This window comes from Gallinula chloropus (genome assembly GCF_964237585.1).
Source record: "Gallinula chloropus genome assembly, chromosome: 12".
In the NCBI taxonomy this organism is placed as follows: Eukaryota; Metazoa; Chordata; class Aves; order Gruiformes; family Rallidae; genus Gallinula; species Gallinula chloropus.
Window position 1 is genome coordinate 22,510,701 of NC_140097.1, and position 13,829 is coordinate 22,524,529.

Consider the following 13,829-nt stretch of genomic DNA (forward strand, 5'->3'; position numbering starts at 1 on the left):
GCAGGGCGGGAACAGCCTCACGCCGCCCGCGGGCAGCTGGAGCTCCGTCCCGGCGCCTTTCCCGCCGGGGCCGGCAGCAGGCCCGTGGCGGCGGGGCCGGGGAGGGGCGGCTCCGCCCTGCGCAGCAGCCCAGGGCCGCACCCGCGCTCTGCCGCCCGCGCGGGCCGGGCTGAGTCGCCCCCTCCCGCCGTGGAGTACGCGGCAGTCGCCGCCCCCCCCCCCCCCCCCCCCCCCCTTTCATCCGGTACCGCGGCGCCCCGACGGGGTGTTCGGCGCCGGGAGTGCCCCCGGCTCTGGACGGCTCCTACCTTAGCAAGCTCTTCCCGGCGGTAGCGGCCGCCGCGGGGATCCCCGGCCCTCCCTCTCCGCCTGGCCCCTCCTGCCGTCAGGCCGCATCTCCGCGCCTCTCCGGGCCCAGAACCCCCGAACCAACGAGCCCGGCCAGCCCACCGGTGCCTCGTAAACGTTAATGGCCTTTTCAGCCCCCGGGAGCCGAGCCTGGGCTTGCTTTGGGGGGTAACATTGCCCTCCTGTGGTCAGAGCCGCGCTCAGACGTTACCGTGCGCGCTGTGGGGAGACAAAAGCCCTTTCCCGCACCCCTCCCCGTTTGCTCATCAGCGTTCACCGTTCCAGGTCTGGACGCCCAGCCCAATTCACCTCCCGGTGCTGTGCTGGGACCGGCTCGCCAGAGCCATTCACCCATTTTTTTTGCTTTGAAACAGGGACAAGATCTTTTCACACCGGCGCCTAGGGAGAGGCTCAGCAAGAGGCACCTTCGCTACTTGGGAGGGTCCCGGGGTCAGCCACCCCGCTGCAGGTCAGCTCACGGCCTAGGACTGGTTTTTGTGGCGCTGAGAGATGTGAGAGCAGCACAGAGCCCGTGTGACGCCGCCCGCGCGCTGTGAATCCCGTGATCGGCCCCGATCCGTCTCGTGCAGGCCCTGGAGGTGACTCACCCACCAGTACCATCATGAGACAACGTACCTCCAAACACCTCCAGTACTTAGCTAAGTTTTAGAGTTGTGTAACACCGTGGGCTGTTGATTTGATGTTTTGTCACTCCCTTTTTCTTCTTCCTTCTGCCTCTCTTCCTAATCGGTGGAACTTCGTTTGTCAGTTTACACCGAGCTGGAATTTATCTGGCAGGATAATTGGATCTCTTAGCAGAATGTCATATTAAGTAGGAATTATGGATAATGCCCCTGCAAAACTAGCTAATGGAAAAAAAAAGATGTTTAATTGCTGCTTGAGTAATATTGATCAAACACGGCCGTTCTACCTATGCATTTCTGTATTAGATACCACTGTAACGTGCACAGTGCAGATGGGCCTGTGCTCACTCAGATGGGCAGATGTGAATTTCAGAGAGATGCTTCTGGAAACAGCACTGCTCAGGTCCAGAGAAGGGCAACCAGGCTGGGGAAGGGGCTGGAGGGCTGAGGAGCAGCTGAGGGAGCTGGGGGTGTTGAGCCTGGAGAAGAGGAGGCTGAGGGGAGACCTTCTCCCCACCTCCACTGCCCTGCCAGGAGGGTGCAGAGAGGTGGGCGATGGTCTCTTCAGCCAGGGGACAGGAGATGGGACAAGGGGCAATGGGCTCAAGCTGTGCCAGGGCAGGGTCAGAGCAGATGGGAGGGCAAAGTTCTTCCCTGGCAGAGTTGTGGGGCTGTGGCACAGGCTGCCCAGGGAGGGGCTGAGTCACCTTCCCTGGCTGTGTTTAAAAAAGGGTAGATGAGGTGCTCAGGGATCTGGTTTAGCTTAGGATGGGAATGGTTGGACTTGATGATCTTTAAGGTCTTCTCCAACCTTGTGATTCTGTGAATGCTTTTCCATCAGGCTCTTCTGGGAGCAGTGACTCTCTGTGAGTGACAGTTACGGCTCATGAGGAGGTCTTGGGTCCTACAACCCCTTTACAGGCTCTTGAAACTAAGCATGATGCTCTGAAGCATCAAACCCCATCCCTGCAGTTCCAACATGGAATTACAGAGGTACAGGGGGAAGGAACACCTGGTGCTGCTCTCCTCCTCAGTGCAGGACCATCACCAGGCACAAGATCAGCTTGGCCATGGCTTTGCTGACCCAAATCCTGAAAGGCACCAAGCATGGAGACCACAGCTGCTCTGCATGGCCCACTTGGTGCCACACAGCCCTCTCTAAAAAGGACTTTATTGCTACAAAGGTCCTGACTGGCAGGTCGTGGCTGTTGCTCCTTACACCTCCTGCCACTACCAAGAAGGGTTCATCTCCACTGTGGGTTTTGTTGTCCAACCTTCAAGTAGCTGTAGCTGCAATTAGGTTGCTCTCTAGCTGATTTTAGTGCTTGGTTCCCAGCCCACCCTGATGCACGGGGGTCCTGCCCCAGCAGCAGCACTTCACCCTTCTCCTTGCTGAGCAGCGTGAGGTTTCTGTTCTGTTGGCCCTGACCTGGAGGGTCAGGAAGGTGGTTCCATCAGCACCTCCCCCAGTGTGCTACCCTCCAGCTCACTAACAAAGCCATAGGGTGACACCAACCCCGACAGAGTCCTCGTTGATGCTGTCAGCTGGACCCTGAGCCACTGATTTCTGCCCTCCTGAGCTGTGCTCTGGCTGTGTCAGCAAGCTGAAGGGTGCATCGGGCCGGAGCACGCTGCTTCGGCATGAGAACAGCGTCAAAAACCTCACTCCAGTCAAGGGAGATCACATCTGTCACTCTCTGCCTTCCCCACAGCCCCTTGTCTCAGCCCTAATTGTCATCCTGTGACTGATTAATATTCCTGGCTCCTTCTCCTCTTAGGTTATTTCCAGTTGAGGAGCTTGTAATTTCTTGCTGTTAATCCCAAAGAGCATGACCTTGTACTTTGTGGTATTGAATTTCAAACCCTTCCTGCTATTCCAGTCCTCAAGGCTGGCAACTTTTCCTCTTCTCCAGAATACCACCATGCTTCCCTGGGTTCTAAATGACTCTCAACTCTTGATTGCAAGTTGACTCAGAATAGGTAGTTTGAGAAATTGCAGCATGAAAGGGAGTCGACTTGGCGTCGAGGTAGCGCTGCTCTGCACTGAGCTACAGAAGGGTGTTTCAGTGAAAGGTTTTTCTTCCCAGCACATGGGAAAATCATTTCCAAAAGGTAGATAGAGAGCGAAGGGATTGTGACCTAGAAAAACTAGTAAGATGCATATGTCAAACCCAGTTAATTTTTTTCCTAATGACACTGATCTATATATGTAAAATGCTGAACAGAACGCTTGTCTTCCCCATGCTTGGCCTTAGGCCACATTCCCCATCAAAGGCAAGGAAACCCTGTTGACACTTTCCTGGTGAGTAAATCAGTCCTGAGAGCAACATATTTCTTTTCCACAAAACATACAGACAGATGGGTATTGGAAATTAGGGCTCCTGGTTTCCCAGAGCTCGGCGTGCTCTTGGTACTCAGCCTCCAGCCTGGCTCCTGCCGTGCTGCCCAGCAGGTCCACCACCATCCTCCTGCCCAGTTATGGATGCAGGAGCATCAGTGAGCGAGGGCAGAAGGATCTCTGACCCTGTCTGTGTGTAGCAGAGCAGTGGTGAGCTGGTCCATCCTGGCTGCAGATGTTTTCTCTCACAGCCCAGGGGTGAGGCAGTGTGGGAACCTGATGGAGATCTTGTGGAGATGGGCGATGGGCAACACGCAACTCGATAGGAATTTTAGGTGAAGCCATTTCTTGGGTGGAATCACACAGATTAGAGACATCTGTTACTGCAAACGTGGCAAGCTGAGAAACTGCTAATTGGTTACACACACTGTTTACACCCCACTGATTGGTTAGTGATTATATCGAGTTCTGATGAGCATCTCTTCCAGCCAAACATCGTTACTTTACCTGTGATGTCTAAAGGCATCCGCACACCGGCTGTTTCGACCATCTATTCTGGCTGGTTCTTAACATGTTCCGTTACTCCCAAATACCTTCCCATAACTCCTCCTGGTTTAGGGCAGTCTGTACCCCTGTCATCAAGGCTGCTGTGTTTTGAGAAGGTGATTATCAAAATCCTCTCAGCTTGAGTAACTTTACTGTCTCATGGGAACTCAAGGATATTGTCAGGGCCTGTGTCTTTGGTGAGGAGAGCCAGGCCGCCGGCAGGCCTGCTGCCTTCCCTGACACAAATCTGTGTGGAGATGAAAAAAAATTAATCAAATTCCGAAATATTTAAAGACATTAATCTTCAACCCCCCCACCCATCTAATCCTCCCAGAACAGCTGCTTGGAATGAACCTTCCCTACTTGGTTTTCCTCCTGGGCTCAGTGCAGCCTGGGAAAGACTGAGTGAGCTGGGGCTGTTCAGCCTGGAGAGAAGAAGACTAAGGGGGGACCTTAGTAATGTATATCAATATCTGAAGGATGGGATGCAGGGGGGAATGGGCAGCCCCTTTTCAGTGTCTTTGGGGACAGGACAAGGGGCAATGGCTGCAAGTTGGAGCACAGGGAGTTCCACAGCAACATGGGGAAGAACTTTCCCCCAGTGAGGGTGAGGGAGCCCTGGGACAGGCTGCCCAGGGGGTGGTGGAGTCTTCATCTCTGGAGAGATTCCAGCCCCGTCTGGATGCCGCCCTGTGCAATATGAGCTGGGGAGCTGCTTTGGCAGGGGGTTGGACCCCATGGGCTCTGGGGGTCCCTTACAACCCCTGGGATTCTATGATCTCCTGGAAGATTTTCTAGCAGGCTTCTGGGACTGCCTGGAGCAGCGAGTTGAGGCCGAGCGGGGTTTGCCAGGCGAGCTGCAGTCCATGCATCAGGTGATAGAAACGTTGTGTCATAAGGGGGCACATGGGGGTCAAAGGCAGAGACAACTCTGCTCTGCTGTGCTTCGCAGGGAAGCTCCTGGGGTAACGTATGAAAAATGGGAGCAGTGAGCCTTGGCCAGCCTGCCGGTGATTCCCACCCACCCCAGGAGGCCAGAGGGAAGCCATGCAGCAAGGGAAACCAGTAGCCAGAGACACTGCCAGAGCTCGCTGTGTCTGGTAGTTCGCTGCTGTGACAGAGATGTGTTCTGGCTTTTAGGGTTTGAGCTCCAAGTTATCCTCAAACAACTGGGGTTTGGTCTGGTGTCGTCTCAAATCTTCCAAGCCCCCCGGGGATTTGGGGCCAGCCACTGTCGACTGCCACACTGGGGAAGTCCAGAGACATCCCAGTGACCTTAAAACCAAACTGCCTCTGACCCCAGCAGATCTCAGGTACAGCAGAGATCCCAGAGCACTAACATACAGCATCCTACAGCACCCAAAACGCTCGGGGCGTGCGACTGGCTTGGCTGGCAGCCAGCCCAATCACCCCAGCTTCAAGAAGATCACAAGCCTGTGGTGCAAACCCTTGGACAGACCCCCAAGGCAGCCCCTGGAGTAGCTCAGCTCTACCCAGTGTGGGCAGGCAGGGCCAAGGAGGCAATGTTGTTCTGGCTTTCCAGTACCTGCCATGGAGCAAGGCCCTGGCTCCTTTTTCTCACTGTGTGTCCGTAACCAGCCCATTTGTTCACTCTGTTCCTCCCCAGTGTGACTTGGAGTTTATGGTTTGGGATGTAGCCCCCCACACACACCTCCCATGTCTGTGCTTTTGGTCTCATGCCACTGTCTGACTTACCTGGCAGCTCAACACATCTCTTCCCTGAGTGCTGGCTTATTGCTGTCTCCCTCTGACGTTGGCTCCTTGCCTGCAGAGTTGCTTTAATTAAAAAGTTAATGAAAGGTAATGCTAATGAGCGCTTTGCCTGTATTTTATCACAGTCCAGCTCCTCTCCCTCCCTGTTTCCCACAGATGGGGAAAATGAGGAGCTGGGGTTTTGCTGCTTTTTATTGTCAGAGAGAAAATTTCTGTGGGGTGAGGAGAAGCCCTGTGAAGAGGGAGCTCATAATGCACGCCAGCAAGTGTGGAGACGGGGAGTGTTACTCATCACTGAAGGCTGGGGAAGTTTTCATTTAAAGGGGATTAATCTAAGCCCCTGACAGTCCTGCTCTCTTTGGAACAGGAAATTCTTAGCATTGTTTTCCTCCTAAGCTTAGTGAGAACTTCTAGAAAACTTTCCAACAGACTATCTTGTACCCCAGCTCTGAGCAGGGACAAAGGGAAGGTGTAAAACTGGAGCCCCACTGGTGCCTACAGCTTGTCACTTTATATCCATGTAGAAGAGGGCTGGTTGTGATGTCCCTGAGAGACTGGGGAACAAAGATGAGGGCATGAAGCAATGGGAGTTGCATCATCAGCCCCTTCTCCTGGCCCAGGTGCCTCCCAGCCAGCAGTGGGATGAGGAAGGTGAGGAGATGTGAGGATGTTTCCCCACGTGCAGTGCACAGCAGCTAACTGGCCAGTACATCACCTCGAGACCCGCCGTCCCCAGAGGCAGCCTGAGAGCTGTCTTTTGGGTTCTTTTTCTTTCCAAGGCTGCCTGTGCCTTGGTGTGGGGTGATGTTTGGTTCACTTGATCTTGGGTTTTAAAGCCCTAGTAGGACGAGTAGGAGGTTTAGTTTTCGTTAAGCTCTCCGGTGGGTTTCGTAGCGCTGATTTATAGCTGTTCCCTGGTGACATTTAGGAACCAGTGCTGGAGACTGTATAAATAAATTACATAAAAATGGCTCTGTGGCATCAGCAGCAGCACCCCCATTCCAAGGGGAGCCTCCAGTGAGCCTGCGTGTCTAATCAGAGCTGACAGGGAGTGGAGTTACACACAGAGGCCTCCACAGCTAATGGGTCTGTGCCAAATTCAGCTCTCCATTGGGTTGGTGTAAAGCTGGGTAACCTCTGCTTGCAAGGGGGTTTTACACCGGATTTACTCTGCATTTACACCTGCAGAATGAGACCTGTGCCAGGCAGCGTGCCCTACAACCCTCAGGGGCTCTGGAAAGACACCCACTGACTTCAGCAGGCTCTGGCTCAGGCCTTGGCAGTTAAAATACAATCTGAGTTCAGAGTGCAGAGGACAGCTCGCATGCCTGGCATGGCAGTGAAGCGCTTTCCGGAGCCAGCATTCGCAGTCTGGACACCAGTGGGAGAGGAATTAAGCCGGTGTTGACTTTCCCCAGCCCCAGGAGGAGAGGATTGCCTTTGAACAACTCCCACCCGCTGTGTCACGGCTGGAGCTGGAGCCGAGCGGAGCTGCCAGGAGGGCGCGTGTGACAGGAGCCGCGGTCGCAGGTCTGGTTGGTTGTGCTCAATTCCCCTCGCCTTCGGGGTCAGCCGTGCACAGAAACATCAAGAGATGCCTTAAGAGGGCCTGTTAAAAGCTTTGGGGCTTGATTTTATTACCCTCCCCTGGCTCCATTTAAGCCTTTTTTTCTCCAGTCGCTCCCGCAACCCCTGTGTGCGGCTCAGAGGAGCCAGCCCGGGGCATGATGCACTGCTTGTTTGTGACACCTTCCCCTGGTTGTGCTGTGCTGCCAGGTGAATCTAGACACGCTGGGAACAGAGATCATAGAATCATAGAATTGTAGGGGTTGGAAGGGACCTCAAGAGATCATCGGGTCCAACCCCCTGCCAAAGCAGCTCCCTAGGACATATCACTCAGATAGGCGTCCAGACGGGGCTGGAATCTCTCCAGAGATGGAGACTCCACACCCCCTGGGCAGCCTGTCCCAGGGCTCCCTCACCCTCACTGGGGAAAAGTTCTTCCCCATGTTGGTGCGGAACTTCCTGTGCTCCAACTTGCAGCCATTGCCCCTTGTCCTGTCTCCACAGACACTGAAAAGGGGCTGGCTGATTCCCCCTGCATCCCATACTTAAGATAATTATAAACTTTAATTAGGTCCCCCCTTAGTCTTCTCTTCTCAAGGCTGAAGAGTCCCAACTTACTCAGCCTATCCTCATAGGGGAGATGTTCCAGGCCCCTAATCATCTTCGTGGCCCTGCTGAGAGGTGTGCATACAGCTGACTTCCCTGGTGTCAGGAGGGTTGCTCTGGCCCTTGTTGTAAGTGGGCTGAGGCTCAGTGCTTTACACTGCTGGTGCTGTGATGTTTAGGACTTCAGTGACAGGTCAGGATGCCCTGTCTTACTTTTCTCTCTCTTCGTGACTGAAAAGCCAGTCCTTCTGACCAGTATCTAAAGGGAGCATAGATAGTTTGTGTGTCCTGGGTTTCATGTTTAAAATCTGTTCCTTCTAAGCACTGAGCCATGTTCTCCTTTGGCACACCCGATTCTCGGTACAGTTTCACCTGCGGGTCCCTTCACTGGCAGATTTCAGAGTGTGTCCAAGTTTCATGGCCTGAGAAGGAGCCTGCACGAAGGTCTTCAGAGCCCTTGGGGTCTTGCAGCAAAATGAGGCAGATTTACACCCGGAGGAGCTGTTGGAAAACTTGTCTGGCTTAATGATTAACACTATGCAATGCCGGGGAGCAGAGGGACCTCTGGACTCGTGAGCTCTCCCAGCAGCAGCCAGCCACTGGCCTTGCAATAAAACACACCCATTTACTAGAGAGGATTAATTATCTCAGGTGATTGGGACAGTTCTGTGATCGAGGGCTGCCCCAGCCTCCTGGCCCCCTGCCCTAATTGCTTGTGCCGTAATTGCCACAAGTGGGAGAGGTGTGGATCACAGGGATCACAGGGATCTTTGATCCTGATAAACCAGCAGTGAACGTGCCGCCAGTTCACAGAGGGAAGGGGAAATGCTGGCCAGGGCTGCCTTTCCTCTGTCAGAACAAGTGTCTGCCCTTGAGCAGCCAGGAGCCTTTGGTCCACAGTCATCCCTTGCATATAATGCCAGTAATCAGTGGAGACGAGCTCAAATGGGCTTCTGCAGACACATCCTATTTGGGCTCTAAATGTGATTTTAATGGATAACGAGAGGACTGAAAAAATAACAGCGAATTAAGCCTTAAGGTTAATTTGCTCCTTGGTGGGGAGGCCTCTCTGTGGCCACCAGCAGCACGGGCTCAGCAGCCAGCGAGCTGTTGTTTCCCTGGAGCCCGTGCCCGACGCTGCAGCGACACGCGGGGCAACGCAACGCGCAGCCAGGGAGTGAGGTCAGCGTTTGGCTAGCGTGAGGGTGGGAGGCATCGCAGGGAGACGCCGTTCCTCCCTGCTCTCCCCAGGACACAGGGCAGCTTCCACAGTCTGGAAAAGCATCAAACACCATGCAAACAGAGGCTTGCCAGAGGCAAAGCCACAGCAGCGGAGGAGCTGGCTGGCAGGGCTCACCTTCTCTGAGGGTTGCAAGGGAGCTACAAGGTGATGGGGAGTTTGAGTGTGACGCTGCCCTCCCCTCCCTCCTGGGCAGAGCTTTGATAGCGCATTGAGATCTACAAGAAATGGGAACTAGAGCTGCATGGTCCATGCTGTGCCCCTCCCTGTGTCACCCCTGTCTCTTCTGCTTCCCCTGGCAGGTTGGAGCGTGCCAGCTGCTCGAGCTGTCCAGAGCTCACCAGTGTCAGCAGAGTGGCTGGCCTGGGCAGCATGGCCCTCCGCGAGCACGCACTGACCCTCTTCCGCAGCGCGGTGGGCACCGTCCAGCCAGCTCCCATGCTGAGGAGGGCTGTGAAGCTCCAGGGAGATGGGTGCCCTCAGCTGCTGGTGAAGGGCCGGGCCTTTCCAGTGAAGAAGGACCTGTACCTGGTGGGTTTCGGCAAAGCTGTGCTGGGGATGGCTGCAGCAGCAGAAGAGATCCTGGGAGACCACCTCGTTCGGGGGATCATCAGTGTGCCTCTAGGCATCCAGGAGAGCCTGCAGCGAGCAGGAATGCAGTAAGTAGGGCTCGGGGTGGTTTGGGCAGGGAAGTGGGCTGCCAGACTTGTCCTCTGTAGGATGTCACTGCCACCCCCCTTCAGTCCTGGCCAGCTGCCCTCACTCTGGTGCCCAGCCCATCCACCGCACTGCCCTGGTCTTCAACCACCATCACATCCCAGTGGCACCAGTGCCACAGCCCCTCTTTTGCACTGGATGCACTGCCACCCCAATTCATGGGAAAAGACCCTCAGCAAAGGCCACCCCCTGCCCTGATCACTGCCTGCACACCCCCAGCACGCCAGGGCCGACTCCCTGCTGCGGGACAGCCTGGCTAACCAGGGAGGTGCATGTGTCATTGGTGTGATTCCCTCACTTACCTCACCAGGGAGATGCTCCTGAAGCCACACAGCAAAATCCAGGTCATCGAAGGTGCCAGGAACAACCTCCCAGACCTGGAGGCTCTGAAGGGAGCAGTTGCCATTCGGGAGCTGGCCGAGGGCCTGACTGAAGATGACCTGCTCCTTGTGCTCATCTCAGGTAGGGGGGGGATCCTAAGGAATGAGCTCTGCTGCAGGGGAGCACTGTGGTCTTTCCTCTCCCCTCTGCCTGCCAGCTGTTCTCCAGGGTTGCAGCAGGGGATGGCACAGGGCTGCCCGCTGCTGCAGTGGACACGCTGCCTCCCAGCACTGGGCTGAGCTGCAGAGGCTGGGGCCTGTGGTTGTGCCACCACTGGGAGGTGACATCTCTGGGCACAGCCCGCCAGCTGCTCCCACCCCTTGGCAAGGAGACCCTTTCCTCCTGCCCCCTCCGTACGTTTGGGGATGCAGACCCAGAGGAGGAAGCACTTGGTGGGCTTGCGTGCCCTGAATTCGGGCAGGGGTACGAGTCTGTGAGCTGAGCTTCCACACCGACCCTGCCCAGGGCTTTGCAGGGGAAACAAGGCCCCAGGTTCCCAGGCAGGGCTGGGTGCCCGGTGGGGTCAGCCCTGAACACTCCCAGGCCTGTGGCTGCAGAAGGACGGCGGGTACTGGGCATCAGAGGAATGCAGTGACCTCACCCCAGGCTGGGTGGGTGGGTGTTGGGGAGCAGAAGCACACAGGGGCTGGGCACAGCCCTGCTGAAACCACTTGGTCTCTGTGCTCAGGGATTGTTTTCCCTCTGGTTCCCCTGTGGGTGCTGCAGCCCACTCTGGCACAGAGACAGGAGTGCCATTAGGCAAACACCCAAGCAACCGGCACTTAGCTGAGCTGTCTGCAGCTTCCCCTGGGCTTCCTCCTGTCCTTTGGCTCCAGGGATCTCCAGGAGACTCCTCAACCCTTCGGGGAGCCTGCACAGGATCTCCACGCAGCAGCCAGTCCCCGGCTGCTCCCGACTCCCTGCTAGATCCCAGCCAGTGACTGAAACACAGGCTCTGCATTTGTTTCTCTTGCTCATCATGTTTTATTGATGCCGATTTGTCTCAGATGCCTGCGCAGGCTTTGCCTTCAGACAGCAGCTTTCAGCTGTGCACCCTCTGCTCAGTCCTTGCTCCTTTCCCCACTCTGTTTCCCATCCATTCTGCCCTTCCTTTAGAACCTTTTCTGCATTTCCAGTGCCTGGTGTTTTTACACATGGCCCTGCATGAAAAGAGCCAAAATGGGCAGTGTTCTGAAGAGGAAAGACTCAGGCATCGACCAGCCTGGCTTTCCCCATCCTCCTTTTCCTGCCCTGCTGATACTCTTTGCCATCTCTTCTGCATCCCAGGGGGTGGATCAGCCCTGCTGCCTGCTCCCATCCCTCCCATCCTCCTCAGAGAGAAGGAGGAACTCACGAAGATGCTGGCAGCCCGGGGAGCCACTATACAGGAGCTGAATATTGTCCGGAAGTCCCTGTCCCTGCTGAAGGGTGGAGGGCTGGCCCAGCTCGCGTATCCCGCTCAGGTAAACTGAAGGGAAGCCCCTACTTGCCCAGAGATCACCCCTCTGCCCTCAAAACAGGTTTAACCAAGTGACCTAAGGGTTCCCCTCCCGGACTGAGCAACCTCTGCGCGCGCTGTTTGGGATGCTGTGGCTCAGGTTTCATCGGGGACCCAAACTCTTGGGGAGACAGAGACAGGGGAACTCAGACTCTGCGGGTGTCAGCCACCCCACAGGCCCCTGCCCACAGGCCCCTGCCCACAGGCCCCCGCCCACAGGCCCTGCCATGGTGCCGGTGCTCCAGCACGGCGCTCCCGAGGCTGGCTCTGACTCCTGGCTCCCCTGGGACCCGTTCTTCATGTGCTGCCGCTGGGCCCACACCAGGTGCCCGGCCTGGCAGGCACAGCGGCACAGGGTACATCTTCCAACGCGATGATCCAGCGTCAAAGGTTTGTTAAGCTCTGTCAGTTCAGGAAGGGCAAGGAGACTGTCACAGGACCCTAAAACAAAAATGGCCCCAGGTCCACCCGCTCCCACCCCCTTGGGCATGGGGGTGGTGCAGGTGTAACTCAAAGCAGCAGTTCCAGGGCTCTGGTGTGATCGCTGGGCTCTGCCTCTCGATAATCGGCGGGTGTTTCTCGTGGTAGGTGGTGAGCCTCATCCTTTCTGATGTGATTGGTGACCCCCTGGACATCATAGCAAGTGGGCCCACTACTGCCAGCTCCCACAGCGCCCAGGACTGCCTTGGGATACTCGCCAAGTACAGCCTGCGGCACAGCCTGCCCACCTCCGTGGAGACCGTTCTGTCCCGCTCTCCTGCCAAGCCCGCTGCTCCCGAAGACTATTCCCACGTTTGCAACGTCCTCATCGGGTCCAACACGCTGGCTCTGGGCGAGGCCAAGCGCCAGGCCCAGGCCCTGGGCTACGCCGCTCTGATTCTGAGCGCAGCAGTCTGCGGGGAGGTTGGCCGCGTCGCCGCGCTGTACAGCCAGCTGATCCGCCTGGTCTGCCTGGGCTTCGCCGGCCTCGGAGAAGGGCCCCGGGCTCAGGAGGTGAGAGGGAATCTCCTGCAGCTGGCGGCAGAGCTGGACATCCCGGGGTTGAACCTTGCCGAGTTCCTGCAGGCCCTGCGAGGGTTGGGACCCGGAAGACCCGTCTGCATCCTGGCCGGCGGAGAAACCACGGTGCGGCTCCAAGGGCCTGGCAAGGGAGGGAGGAACCAGGAGCTCGCCCTGCGCGTGGGGCTGGAGCTGCACAGGGCGCAGGCTGCCGACGTCGGCAGCCCCCTGGGGAGGCTGGAGGTCGTCTTCCTCAGCGCAGGAACGGACGGGCAGGACGGGCCGACAGAGGCGGCGGGCGCCGTCTGCGGCCCTGGGCTGGTGGGAGCCGCGCTGCGGGAGGGGCTTGACGCAGAGGCCTTCCTCACCAACAACGACTCCTACACCTTCTTCAGCCAGTTCCAGAGTGGGCACCACCTCCTGATGACCGGCTTGACGGGCACCAATGTCATGGACATCCAGGCCATTTTAATTAGAGCCACGGAGAGGTCCTGAGAGCTCCCTCTGCAGATATCCAGGCGTGTTTAATTGGGTCTGGGGTAAATGAAGGCTTCAACGCTGCAGGCAGACGTAAACTGCTTCAGCCAGGGCTCGCTGCTAGGGCTGCTAATATCCCTGACAGAAAGAATCCGCTAATTAAACACAAGTGGACGGCCCTGGCAAAAGCAAGGACTTGAAACTGGGATCAGAGGGAGGTAGGAGGTCGCGTCACGGACACGGAGTTCAGCACTTCTGGGGAGAGCCGCTGCTCTGCTGCCCGCTCAGTGTGGGGAAATGGAGGCTGGCAGGGAGAGCCCTCACCCTGGCTGCTGCAGGTTCCCGGTGCTTTATCCGATGCCGAGGCAGCACCAGGGACGCAGAGGGTGGTGTCAGCCCTTCTCCCCCCAGCCTTCATCCCTCGCAGGGATGTCCTCCCCGCTGATCCCTGTCCAGAGAGCCTCCAGGCCAGGCCAGCAGCACCCGTGCTGTGAGCTTTCCCAGCATTGTTTTCCGATTGCCTAGAAAACAGTCAGGCATCCAGCCCGAGCCACTGACCTTTCCTCTGCGTGGAGGCAGAAGCCGCTGTCACTCCGATTAACTCGGCTAATTCTGTGGAACAAAAGGCAGGGAAACCTTCCCGCTCGGCTCTGCTGCCCTGTGCTGCTGGGCTGATCAAAGGGCAGAGCTGCCGGAGCCGCGCTTGTGATGGGAGCTGCTCCCTGCGTGGTTATC

The 13,829-nt window shown here is 56.8% G+C and overlaps 1 protein-coding gene across 1 annotated transcript; it reads left to right on the forward strand.

The window, feature by feature from the left end:
- The first annotated feature begins 756 nt into the window (after positions 1-756).
- GLYCTK (glycerate kinase) lies at positions 757-13,333 on the forward strand. The gene is made up of 5 exons (XM_084269743.1): positions 757-817; positions 9,325-9,681; positions 10,050-10,201; positions 11,408-11,583; positions 12,207-13,333. Exons 2-5 carry the CDS (start codon positions 9,395-9,397, stop codon positions 13,110-13,112), a joined length of 1,521 nt encoding a protein of 506 aa, XP_084125869.1. The 5' UTR covers positions 757-817; positions 9,325-9,394; the 3' UTR covers positions 13,113-13,333.
- Positions 13,334-13,829: the final 496 nt, after the last annotated feature.

Coding starts and splice junctions, on each gene's coding strand:
- GLYCTK (XM_084269743.1), top strand. CDS start 9,395: ATGGCCCTCCGCGAGCACGCACTGACCCTCTTCCGCAGCGCGGTGGGC. Junction 10,202..11,407: donor GCTCCTTGTGCTCATCTCAG/GTAGGGGGGGGA, acceptor TCTGCATCCCAG/GGGGTGGATCAGCCCTGCTG. Junction 11,584..12,206: donor AGCTCGCGTATCCCGCTCAG/GTAAACTGAAGG, acceptor TTCTCGTGGTAG/GTGGTGAGCCTCATCCTTTC.